The following is a 14,212-nucleotide window of genomic DNA, read 5'->3' as shown; positions in this document are numbered from 1 at the left end:
TTGGATTCGATTCAAGCTAGAACTTGGATGTGTTTTCTTTCAAATGTTACACCAACTACTTTAATATTTGCTAATTGGTATTATGATCCAATCACTTGTATTTCTTTATCTTCTTAAAGAATCTTCTTTTGACCATCCTATTGTATTTGATTAACACCTTGTGATGATTGTTAACACACTTGGCTTAGCAATTATTTCTATAAGTTCCTAAAATATATTCTTCAGTGCTAACTATTGTCAACCTCTCTATCATGATTATCACAATTGTCATCATCATTGATATTATCACAATTATCCCACCACCTTGGTCTCTACAATCACCACCATTTCTCTCACAAATTTGTTGGAGCCAATTGTTGCTAGTAGGGGTGAGCAAGATCTCCCTCAACCCGTAGAACTGTCTTAACCCGATGACTTAGGGACGAGTTTGACATATCCAAATAAAAAAAAATGATAGACCCAATTAAAATGGACAGACCTATCGTCAAAAAAAGACGGGTTCATGTTTATGTTCGGGTCACCTAACTCGTCCCTTATAGTTATATATCAAGAATAGATGAATAAGTACCTATCAATACTTATTATGTTCAGTCCACATAACTCAAATACCTACAAGCTCACACAACATATTCACATCACTTATTGATAGAAGACCAGACAATTTTTAGTTTTTCTATACTCCAATTTAAGGTTTATAGTTCATAAATCAAGAATAGATGAATATGTACCTATCAATACTTATTATGTTCAGTCCACATAACTCAAATACCTACAAGCTCACACAACATATTCACATCACTTATTGATAGAAGACCAGACAATTTTTAGTTTTTCTATACTCCAATTTAAGGTTTATAGTTCATAAATCAAGAATAGATGAATATGTACCTATCAATACTTATTATGTTCAGTCCACATAACTCAAATACCTACAAGCTCACACAACATATTCACATCACTTATTGATAGAAAACCAGACAATTTTTAGTTTTTCTATACTCCAATTTAAGGTTTATAGTTCATATATCAAGAATAGATGAATAAGTACCTATTAATACTTATTATGTTCAACCCATATAACTTATTGACATGTTGTTGTCATTTCAGTTCTCACATGTTTTTTTATCATTTACAAGAACACTCCAACTTAAGTTGACACTTGACAATTTAAATTGTTTTGAAATTTTCAATGTCTTCTATAATTTGCAGTCACGTGATTGTGATAGTTTTTAGTTTGAATGATGTAATTTATGGTTTGTAGTACATACTGATGTATGTAGGATGCATGTTTTAGTTAAGTTTATGTAGAGATTGTGATAATTTTGATTGTACATGCTTAATGATTTGAGAAAAAAAATATACATTTGTCATTTTGTCCTTTTTTCAACTCATATTCATCCCTATATTAACCCGTCTTATTTTGGATCCGTCCCTCACACGTCCCATCGTAATTAGGGATGAGTTCGAATTCAAAAATTGATCTGCTCCATATTTAGGGAGGGTAAAAGACCCTATCATTATTGCTATCACCTTAGTAAATCTTAGTAAATTTAAAATTATAATTTTATTTTCTAATATTTTGCATATTTTGGATATACAATTTACTATTCGAATCAATTGCAAGGGACCAAATTGACCCCAATATTCTTTAGTGAAATGGTATCTTCACTTATGCACTTAAATCTTATCCATTTGTGGGCAGAGGAAAACTAAAATTACTATAATGTTATACGCATAGAAATTATCTACATCAAAAAATTTCTATCTCTCTATTCCCAACCAATCAAATATTAACATATTTTTTTAAGTTAATATTTTAACTTAAAAATTAATTTAATATTTATTTGATATATATTTATTAAAATCCTATTGGTTGGTGGTAATGGGTAGAATGTAAGAAAATAGGATAGAAGATCTCAATTGATGGTACAAATGGTTCTTTCATGGTGTTTTTGGATTTGACAAACTTGTTGTCAACTTGATGCAACTTAGCAATGTTTTAAATTGCAGTTTGTAGTAATGGTTGTAGTTATTGTGATTGTATCATTGCAGCCATCGAAGTGTAGCATTGCAGTATGAATTATTTTGTGATTAAAAATCTATTTTTGAATTCAATGTGGTTACATTGCAGCCTGATATAATCGCATCATTGTAATTCTCGTACCACAATTATGGTGTAATGCAATTGCAGCAGTCACCACCGCAAGTGTAATATTGCATCTGTCAATTTAAATAAATGCACCAAGGTAACTCTGCATACCATTTGTAGCAAAAATACCATATTTTCTTATTTATCCTTTACTAAGTTCACTATATCAGGGATGGTATACTAGATCTATCTTAAATGAAGTACAAAAATAATGAAAAAATTGACAATTATAATTGCAAAATAACTTAGTTACAGACCTGGTTCTAGAAAAAAAAACAATATTACAATTATAATTGCAAAGTGAAATTTAAAACACAGAAGACGTTCATGATGAGAATGAACAATGGTTTTGAAGGCTTTAATAGTAAAAAGAATTGAAACCAGCTGAACTGTAAACAATTCAACCACAAGTACACAAGTTAAAAAATATTGCATGCATGATCTGCTATATTGAATGGTTCAATGAATCTTTAACAATTTCTTTATTTTGTAAAGTAACAAAACTAAAATCCATACATATCTATCTTTCATCGACATAACAATTTCATATACTATTGGCATTATTTTAATTGACAATCAAACACTACATTATTATTGCAGCAGCCAATAAACTTCAACCAACATTATTACTGCAAACAAGGGCATGAAATGAAAAGCAATAAACTATCCTTAGTAGTTGGTGCCAACAAAAAAGTACTTAACCGTCATGCAAACAACCATAACTTCAACAAAGAAAACCAATGTACTCTTAAAAAAGCATAAACAACAACCAAATTCTAAGCAGAAAAATACCATTGATACTTAACCAACTAAAAGGGAAGGAACAATGACTCTTAAAGGCACATAATGTTAGTGATGGTAGCTCATGGTTTCCAGAGAATGGTGGTTTCAGCAATCATGGAAGTAACCACATATGGGTCCATGTTAGAAGCAGGCCTTCTGTCTTCAAAATATCCTTTCCCTGCTTTCTCTGTGTCCCTTCCAACTCTTATAGAAGCACCACGGTTTGCAACTCCCTGCATATAGTCCAATAACACAAACTTAGAAGTTGGTCTCAAATCTCCACCATAAAGATAAAAACTAATGTCTCATTCCTAGATGAAGAGGAAACTGAGAAAAACCATACGCGTAAGAAAGATTTAGAGATCAATGTTTTGTCAATGAACATGATTTATGATAGAACATTATGACGTATTTTGATCCATGTATTAAAATATAGCCCTCTAGCATATGACCAATAGCCATGGCCGAGACAAAATGGACCATAATCATAGCCAACCTTGTCTCGGTCACAACCCAGCTCTCCTCCGTTATGGTCCACTTTGTCTCGATCATGTCTATTGTTCATACTAGATGGGCTATGCTTCAATATCATGTAACCGACCCCATCTAGTGGGATTAAGACTTGGTCGATGTTGTAAATACGAATATTATTGATCATTTTCACTTTATATATTTGTACTAGTATATATATTTTTTCCATGTATCTTTTCCATTATGTGAATACACATTTTTGTCCGGCTCATAAAAAACTTAAAAAAACTAATTCTTTTTAGCATCATAAATTTCATTCAACAAAATATATATTTAATTGTTTCGAAAAGGTAAAGTAAATATAATAAGTTAATAATAAAAGGTGGCAAATGGAATCATGAATTGGTTCCTGGTAGTGAGGAGCTAGTTTTGATAGTGTTGGTAGTGCTCCTGGTCTTTAGGAGGAGGTAGTTTCTCCATTATCCGTTAAGTAGATGACTAGGTGCTGAAAAAAAAAAGGAGGTGGGGGGAACCAGATAGACAAAAAAGACATTGACAAAAAAAAGAAAGCATCCAGAGTACTCAGAGATTTTGCAAGTATACACAAAGTGTCTAAAATTAGCCAAAAAATTCACACAGCAAAGGAAGCCAGTGAGTGCAAGCAACTAAGTTAAAAAGGTTCCAGGATACACCGAGGCATAAAGATTAGAAGAAAAAAGGTTGAAACAGTAAGTGAGACACCAACACCAGGTTAGCAATTCATCATGCATTCATCCCCATCATATATTATTTATGTCACAAATAATTCTCGCAGGTACATATAGTAAATAATTACATTCATATGCATTCCATCATAAATCATGATGTTTTCTTTTTAGTAATATAAGTTGCATAAACTAGATTGGTCTAGGTAATAGTAACCAATACTTGTAGGCATGAAGGACTATGCTTTTCCCTCATCCCATCCTTCAAGTCCATTTCAATTTCTATATTCACTACATAACAAAGAAGATTAATAACAAACATCTCAGCCCTTAGTATCCAAGCAGCAAGAGGCATAACAAGGATTAAAGAAACAAAAAAAAAACTTCCGCATAACAACACAAAATCATTATGCGTTTGATGACTACCACCATTGCTACGAGGATCCTTAGGTATCCCATGACCACCGTGAAACCACTCCAAGGTGTTGGAAGCCTTGCCGGTGCAGCGACTGGATGGCAGCACCGTCGACCATTGTGCTTTGTCGTCAAGATCTTGGTGGCTGTTAGAAAAGGAAGGATGGCATTTAGGGATTTCATCCCTTTTATTTCTCTTTTGTTGTGTGTACAGGGGTAACCGTGTTACCCCTTTTAATTTTTATTATTTTATTTTGTTGTTTTGTTTTTTTTATTTGTTTGCTTTTATTATTCATTTATCATTTGTTGTTATCTTTTCTATTTTTATTACAATCATCTCAAATAAAAGGCTACCAACTCACTAGTTATGCTTATTACATAAATTTAGTGGAAAAAATAGTTTTTAATAATAGTATATTTAAAACTAAAAGTTTTGTATCATTAACAAATTAAATTATTTCAAGGAGAATGTAATAGTGAGGTTATGACTCGTGTCGTATCTTGCTTCTCACTTCGAGCCGATAATCGGTTACGGTCATTTGTACTGCTTCTCTTATTTATCGAAGTGAGAGGATGGTTAATGACCAATGTCTACTCTTCATTTATTAATTCTCTCTTTAAAAATATATAAGTCATTTAAGAGTAAAATATATTTTAATTATTTTTGGGATATGATGGCGGGGTTAAAACTCGTATTGTATCTTTCTTCTCACTTCGAGTCGAGAATCGGTAGCGGTCACTTGTATTGTTTCTGCTATCTATCAAAATGGGAAGAGGGTAAGCAATCAATGTTGACTCTTCGTCTGTTAGTTCCACTTTAATTAAACTAAAACAAATTTATAAGCTTTACTTTATAAAAATAATAAGTTTTAATTGTTTTAGAATTCAATAGCGAGGTTACAACTCGTATTGCATCTTTCTCTTCGCTTCAGCCGAGAACCGGTCGCGGTCACTTGTATTGCGTCTGCTATCTATCAAAGTGGAAAGAGGGTAAGCAATCAATGTTGACTCTTCGTCTATTAATTCCACGTCAATTAAATTCAAACCAATTTCTAAATCTTTTAATCAAACCAACTTACCAATTTTCAAAAAAAAAAAAAGAACTACGTAGTCTTGATTTCCCTATTGCACCCGGGGATACGTAGGAGCAATATGAACTTGTCAGACACAAATAAAAAAATAAAAAATATTTTGTTTAAGCAATTTAATTTAAATAAATTAAGGGTATTCAATGTATGCAATTAGTTAGGGTACCGTTTTATTACGGGCGTAAAAAAAACATTTTGTTTAAGTAATTTAATTTAAAGAAATGAAGGGTATTATTCAATTTATGCAATTAGTCAGGGTACTGTTTTATTACGGGCGAACGGGGTGCTAATACCTTCCCCAATTCGTAATCGACTCCCGAACCTAGATATCAAAAATCCAAACGCCCAATGCGATTGAGCTTTAAAGATTTTTCTACATTTTTAACCATAAAATGTAGTGGCGACTCTAAGAAGTCGCGTAGCCGAAAATCGGGGCGCGACACATTACAACATAAATTTAGAAATTTAGGTCCATGACTGCATGTTATGACATGCTACGTCAAAATTAAGGTATGCAAAGAATGAAGTAGACCCAAATTATAATCAATTAGTAAAATTTGTACACATGAGAAATGGTGAATGTGTGTATGTAAAATCATTGTTTCGTTGCTTACCCATAAGAAGGTGTTGATGTCAGCTGTTTCATGCTTTCCGGTTAAACGACGCTCATTGCCTTCTCCATAAGCAGCAATGTGCTCCTTGTGCTTCTTGCTCAACTTCTCAATTGCTTGTTTGATGATTTCATAGCCACCATCATTTCTCATGGACTTGGTGCTGCAACATTATTGATTTATGCACTTATCAAGCATGTAAATAAAGAGATTTACTTTCATTTAATTAACTAAGATTACCTGTAATTTGTGTGAGCACCAGCACCATTCCAATCACCCTGGTTTTTTCATTAACACAAATGACAAGAGTCACCACCAATTCTATAATCAAAAGGTGTTATATTTGAACCCAAAGAGGATGTTTAACCTGAATTGGCTTGGGGTCAAAGGAAACCACAGCACCAGCAATCTCAGTGATCCTCTGTTAAAACAGAAACAGAGAATTTAGTTGCACAATTTTACAGCAGACAAGTCATAATCCCACTAGGTGTGGTCGGCATCCACGACAAGTCGATGGTGCCTCGACTTTACATTTGCCAACCTGTCCCCAACCCACCTCCGAACGATGGCTCACGCCCTTTCGTGTTGCAAGTTTGCCCAGTGGCGGATCTTGACCATAATTTTAGAGGGGGCAGCATTATGATTTATACATAAATAACATATGAAATCATTACAATATATATAATTTTTTAATGTAAAAATGAGTTATTCTTTCATGCTTAAATTCCCAAGAAATATGATAAAAATATAACATAACAAATCAATGAAGAAATTCCAAATATTCCTAATCACAAATAAGTTTATTATCTCTTATAAACATTATATGTATTTTAAACTCAGAAGAATCGAACATAAAGTTAGTTTTTCAATCATTTCAAATAGAGAATCAAAATAATGTATGCTTGAGATTGATACAAATATTTTTTTAAGAGAAAAATATATAAAGATAGAAATAACGAAATTAAGAATATCATACATAGCAATGGAATAACCCAACTAAAATTAATTAATAAAAAAATAGTTCACTAACAAAGAATAACATGTCCATGACTAAAATTTGATAACTTCATAGGCATATGATAATGTGCCATGGAAAAAGCAATTGAAGAAAACTGATTTATAAAGAGCAAATATGACATTTTTAAGGTGAAAAAATGAATGAGTTTAAGTTGAAGAGTTATCTAAAGCGATATTAGGGGAGGAGAATATGTCATGTGATACTAAAGAGAGTGAAACTTCATAAAGGGTGAGAGTTTTAAAGAGAATATTGAATTTTTTCTTATCCATAAGTCATGTAAAAGTATTATTCTTTGAGAGTTTTGAGAGAAGAATATATGCACTAACAATGTATGAATTTTATAGTTTTTCAGTTCATCACCTACCATTCATATTCAATCTTTATTAACTCCTTAAAAAAATTAATCTAAATGAACGATGGATGATGTAGTGAATGTGTATAAATTTTTACATTAATAATACATAAATATTACACTTTTATCCTTAAGTTTTGTTGTTAAATTTTAAAATATACCAAAAATAATACTCTATAATATTTTTTAAAAATATTTTAGGGGGGGCAACTGCCCCCACCTGTCCTAGAGAAGATCCTCCCCTGAGTTTGCCCTAAAGGCACCACATAGCACCATGTGTGTTGGACCAGATCATGATTAAGGAGCTTCCATTGTCACTGAGGTATGGGAAGACTGGAGAGCCCCAAATGAGATAACACGTCTTGAAACAAAACCATAAGGCAATGATTACATGAGTCTTTTCCTTTTATACATACTTTCGCTCTTCTCCTCATATCTAATATGGACTTCACACTTGAATAAATCCAACAACGTGCTTCCACACTGAACAGGTGGCATGATCTTTTTTCATTCAAAAGATAAAAGAATGACAACTTGGTGATACTGACATTAAAATTAGCCATATGCTACATACCTCCAAAATGTAACGAGCAACCCATATCTCATCAGCAGCAGAGATACCAACCGAGGGACCAACTTGAAACTCCCACTAAATGCCACAAACAATAGAATCAATTAAAAATAAGAAATTAGAAGAAAAAAACAAGTAATGTTTGAAATTCATTTAAAGAAATTTACACCAATAAAAACATTAAGGGTAAAATATGATAAGTAAACATGTGCATGAATTGTTCCAACTAACTTGGCCAGGCATCACTTCCCCATTAATTCCGCTGACATTAATTCCAGCATAAAGACAAGCTTTGTAATGTGAGTCAACAATGTCACGACCAAAAGCCTTGTCAGCTCCAATACCACAGTAGTATGGTCCCTATTAATTAAGCAAATTTAATTGGAACATGGGTAAGTATATAAAATAGCAAAAGAAAGCAAGTTTAGATTGGAAAAGGTATTCATCTTTAGTTGAAAAGTTAGGAAATTGTAGATAATCTTGTTAATGGCATTTGTTCTGATATTAGACGTTATTAGTGCCATATAGATGGCTCATGTGCCAAGGGAGCAAAAATTGAAAATTTGAGACCCCAATATGACAAAACTTAAGCATCCTCTACACGAATGAAGAGATAAGTATTATATTATAACACATAAAACATAATATGAAATAACACTTTTATCATTTTATTTAAAAACAATCACTTGTCTCTTCATTAATAGAGAGATCATTATTTATATCAATACAAAGAGGAAATACAAAATACATGCCTATATGGGTAGATCAATTAATAAGTAATTAGCTGAAAGATATGACCCATCGCACATTACTTCGTGGAAGGAAAAAAATCATACGTTAGTCTCTAAGAGTTTGTTTGCGACTTAAGTTTTAGGAGGACAAAATAAAAAAAGAAAACTTAGGAAGTATGAAATACAATTATATTATGCCCTCTAAAACCTTCATTTTCTCCCCTTCATTTTCTCCCTTTCAAATTGGTTTTTCTTTGAAATGAGAGCTCTCCATTACTAGATCCTCAATAGGAGAAAATGGAAGATTTACAAGTTTTTCAATTATTTAATCAGAAAATAATTAAAAAAATGGACCATTAAAAAATTGACATCTCCATTCTTCTTTATACTTTAAAATATTAAAATGAAATTATTGTTAAATTAGGAGAAATGTAAGATCTCAACATGAATGTGGTTGTTCACTTTCACTCCTAAAAGCATTAAAGAGAAAGAGTTTTGCACCTGGGGTCCAGGAAAACCACCAACAGGCCACCCAAGAGGCCATTGGATATCTTTCTGCAACAAGGTGTATTCCTGCTCAATCCCATACCTATTAATCACAACAAATCAAACACCAAAATTTAGTCAGAACAAACAAAAAAGAAAGTTATGGCTAAAAGGTTATTATAATCAGCATTGAAGAAAACAATGAATGTACCAGGGTTCCTCCTTAACAACATCAGAATTGCTGAAAATCTTTGCAGCACCATGTCTCTTGTTGGTGGGAATGGGTTCTCCAGCAGGAGTGTAAGCATCACACATAACCTAAAGTCAATTTTAATTGGAAAACAAAACCAGATTACACCATTCAAACTATTTCAACTAAACAACAACTGACGACTAAGTTTTAATCCCATTGGGTAGAGTCGGCTAATATTTCAACTACACCAGCTTCAAAAACCCAAGTAGAATAAAATTGAAAGATTTAAACTTACCAGGATATTGTTACCCCTTCTAAATGGATCCTTGAAAATAGCTTGAGGACTATATAGAATCAAACCCAAAATAAGTAAAAATAGAAAATTATGAAGAAAAAAATGGTGAAGTATTCAAGTGGGGTTAAAATTTTCAACAACAAAAAAGGGCTTACTATAAGATCACTTCACTATCTTCTCCTGGAGCTTGGCCTGTGCTGGAACCATCATAATTCCACTTAGGCAACTTTGATGGGTCACTAACTGGTCCTGGGAGAGTCTATATTCAAAAACCATTTTATATTTGCATTAGTTAAGCAAAACCATTTTACATTTGCATTAGCTAATATAGCAAACAAAAAATCATGCACTTTTTATTTGTCTAGAAAATGTATGTTACCCTTGCTTTGCTCCTCAAGTCCAATCCTGATCCACCAATCCTACAATAACAAACATAAAAGGAGGGTCATTAGGGTTTATCAAAAGTGGAAATTTTGATAATTAAAAACGAATCAAGTGGAAGAAATTAATCTCATTAAGATAAGTATACCATTTAGTTTAGGTTGGTGGGGAAACCAGCCAAATAAAGAAAGAGGCTACTTCTAATCCAGAATTATAGTAAACAAAAAAATAAATCATAAAGAATAAAACCAATCATGATAATAATCACCAAAGTCCAAAACAAAAGACAGTCTAAGCAGAGGAATAAAATATTTTTCTTATTAGTACAAGTATAATGGAGCTAAATTTTCCTTTTAACATAGTTTTCAGTGTGTATCAGAATAAAAAAAACTTTGTAGACTTTTATAGACTAAACTGGTTGAAACTAAAGGTGTAATTTCTACAACTTGAATATTATAATAATGAGATAAACGGGGAAACTATTTGTTGAATAACTTTTCCCAGATTAGTGGAGGGGTAATTTTCAGATATATATAAGGAGGGAAATAATTCAATGAATATGCATGATTATAAAAATCCTCATATCACAATGTGCTATATTTTATTCTAGAAATGAAACAAAAACATGGATGTAGGAGAATGCAGAATAGTGTTGGATCAATCAAATGGGAGAGGGGCAAAAATAAAACACACCGATGATGATAATCATGCTGTTAAAAGTTATAGCACACGTAATAACATAAATACAAGAAGATACATATAACAATGCTATATATTTATTTATGTACTTGTTAGAACTTAGCACGTACATAACAAAACAAAAAAAATGAAACACAGGATCAGCATGAGTGTGTCAGAGATTAAGAGAAGAGACACAGACCATATGTACTCAGCAATAACCTTCTCTGTTGTTTCGGAGAGGTTAAGGTTGATGAGATCTGAGAGCAGAGACATTTTCAAAAATCAAAACTTTGATGCAGGGACTGAACTCTTTTCCTTCTCTCTCCTCTTTGTTCTTCAAAAGTAAAACGTGATTATAGAAAAATACTTTCTTTAAGGGTACAAGACTTTTTCAATGTTACAAAAAGTGGAAGCTTTAATGTGATAAGATCGGATATTTTGAATACCTGATATAGTATATATATATAATGTATACATAACAGTGAAGAATAATGATAATAATAAATGAACAATATACTACTCATATAATGATTTATTCTGATGATTAGTCGCTAATATAAAAATCTTATAAACTATAAAAATCGTATAATTGGCTGGTGTGTTGCAAATATGTGTAGAGGATTTACTGAATTATTCTCAGTTTTGAATCGACTGGATTAGCCTTAAAATAAGGTAAAGATTGATCTTAAGGTGTCTTGAGAATATCGAAAATTATGTGGGCACTATAATTATGAAGGAGGAAAGAATATTCTGATTTACTGATTCTGACTCATTAGTTCTCCTCACTTGTTAGTATGAGATTGCAATATTGTAATTACACTATTATGAGTACTTACAAAAAAAGTAATAAAACATCTAATTACTAAAATAAAAATAACTTGAAAATAATAGAACTTTAAAATGGAACTATAGTGCATCATTAAAAAAAAATTAGAAGTGATGAGAACAGAATAAATTCAAGAGGCCTTGTATGGGAGATAACATAAGAGCATATCACGTTCCGTAACAAAAAAAAATGAACTTTCTGTAAAGTTTGTTGTTGTTATAAGGAGTGATATATTTTTATCCTCGAGAAATGTTATTATAAGGAGCATATCACCTTCTATGAATCTTCCGCTGCCATCAACAAAACTCACCGACAAGAACTTTCTTGTATGGCGTCAATTTATTCTTGCAGTTCTTCAATCTAACCGAGCTGAACGATTTAGATCCTCTTCCTCAATTCTTAAGTGAAAGAGATCGTATTCATCATCGCCTCAACCCTGCTTTCTTAAGTTGGGATGAACATGACCAATTGCTTCTGTCCTGGATCCTCAGTTCACTCTTTGAAGAACTTCAACCACGTGTTGTTGGTGGCTCCACTTCTCGACAATTATCGCTTGAAATCATTGAGCATTGTCAAGCTCAAACCAAGGCACGTGTTGTTCACTCGTTGATTTCCATCGGTTCCCCTTTCACTCAAGCTGAGCATGTTGATTTTTTTCTAGATGGTTTATCGAAGGAATTTCAACCTGTAACACCCTGAAAATCACTTCATAAATAATGTAATTAATCTCTTGAAAAAATGAGTAATTTTCTTTTCTTTTATGTAATATATAAATCACAAATCATTTTCCTTAAATCCATTCTTTTTTCAAGACGTCACATTCTTATAAACTGCGGAAAGTAAATAACTTATACGTAATGGTAAGTGAAAATGATGCAACACTATCACAAATATTTCTTTATTACAGTAGGCTTGACCCCACAATATGCACATCAACCATTGCCCAAACGGAAACTATAACAAATACAAACTAAGCTGAACTCGTCAGCATTACAACGAGTTCCCTACACAGGTAACTCCAACTCAAAAAGCATATAGGTGAGAAATAGCTCCTAGCGGCTGCTCCAAGACTAGGTGCACCATTCCCTATCAATTCTCTGTGTCCTCTCCCGTAACATTGAAAATTGGTAGCTCCGATCCCGTGCAGACTTGTCCATCTGGACAAAGACGCTTACCAATATACAAAGAAGAAAGAAAGGGAGTAAGACATCTAATGAATATTTTTCATCGATGGCGTTGAATTATATAAAATACCACATTCAAACATAACACACATATTATACATACTATGTATTACATACATAAATGCAAATGATGAATGATGTTGTAACTCAAACCATGAGGATCAATATCCACGAGTTCAATGTATGAATGATATGTTTATTTCATCCATCTTTACACTAACATCCTCCCAATAAACTATTCGGAAATAGCCGAGAGTACATGTCCCATAACAAGCCGATTTGAACGCACCAAATTATTCATCGCAAGGATATATGATCGATCTATTCCAAAAGAACTGTACATTCTAGGACGATGTCGTATGAAACACTTTCTAGGCATCCATCTCATTGATCCTGATTGCAAAGAGGGGTTATCAGAGATCGTCTAGTTTGCATTGTGAGAGTTGTCTGATCCAATAGAATACCTCATCCAGAAATACAGGGGACTTGTCTCACCTAGACTCTCCCTCAAAGCTTTGCTGACGCATCACTGCCATCATTAACCCTCTCAACATCTCGGGGCTCATTCGTCTCCCGTAATTTTCCTCTCTACTACTTCATTATTCACAATGAGTATGCACACTAACAAAGGTTAGCATATTAAAAATTTTAATCATTCTTTTATATCGATCAACCCATCCTAAGACACCTCACATCGGGAATGCTTCTAGTGGGACCCAATCTTAACATCAATAGAGGAAAACCTCATCACCACTATGAACCATCGCTGAATCATCATGGACAGCCCAATGGCCAAGCCTCTTACGGTTAGACGACCTCGCTGCGTGGAAAAAACATAACTTGTCTGGCCTCTCCCTTAACAATAAAATTGTTAGCACTTATTACTTTGGTTATGATGAATTTCTTGTACAAACTCTCAAGAATATCATATAATTGTTATTTCTTACAAGTTCACATCTTTGGGTACATTATCCCAAATGAATGATTTTTATCGGTTTTATTGAAGAAGAATAGATTTGAGAAACTAGAACTTGAAGAAAATGAAACCTTGGTAAAAAGGTTATCGTTGGACTCTCTCCCAAGTGAGAGTTGGCGCTCAAAAGATAAAATTATCCTATCTTCATGAAGACCTCTCGCCCAAGCGAGAGCTGTTGCTCAAGCAACACAAGCAAGCAAAATTAATTGGAGACTTCTCGCCCAAGCGAGAACATGGCGCTCAAGCGACAAAAACAAGTAAAAAATTATTGGGACCTCTCGCCCAAGCGAGAGCATGA

At 33.0% G+C, this 14,212-nt stretch overlaps 1 protein-coding gene across 2 annotated transcripts; it reads right to left on the bottom strand.

Moving 5' to 3' along the window:
* LOC109345133 (glutamine synthetase nodule isozyme) lies at positions 2,839–11,291 on the bottom strand. Of its 2 annotated transcripts, XM_019583948.1 has the most exons (13): positions 11,128–11,291; positions 10,246–10,285; positions 10,022–10,125; positions 9,867–9,915; positions 9,590–9,696; positions 9,394–9,481; positions 8,393–8,521; positions 8,165–8,239; positions 6,588–6,641; positions 6,461–6,498; positions 6,224–6,383; positions 2,991–3,165; positions 2,839–2,958 (listed from the first exon to the last, which is right to left on the bottom strand). In XM_019583948.1, exons 1-12 carry the CDS (start codon positions 11,199–11,201, stop codon positions 3,013–3,015), a joined length of 1,071 nt encoding a protein of 356 aa, XP_019439493.1. In that variant the 5' UTR covers positions 11,202–11,291; the 3' UTR covers positions 2,839–2,958; positions 2,991–3,012. The 2 variants fall into 2 exon arrangements, with proteins under 2 accessions (XP_019439493.1, XP_019439492.1); XM_019583947.1 differs by having other exon boundaries at positions 2,839–3,165.

This window comes from Lupinus angustifolius, chromosome LG04 (genome assembly GCF_001865875.1).
Source record: "Lupinus angustifolius cultivar Tanjil chromosome LG04, LupAngTanjil_v1.0, whole genome shotgun sequence".
NCBI lineage: Eukaryota > Viridiplantae > Streptophyta > Magnoliopsida > Fabales > Fabaceae > Lupinus > Lupinus angustifolius.
This window is presented reverse-complemented; position numbering and strand designations above follow the sequence as displayed.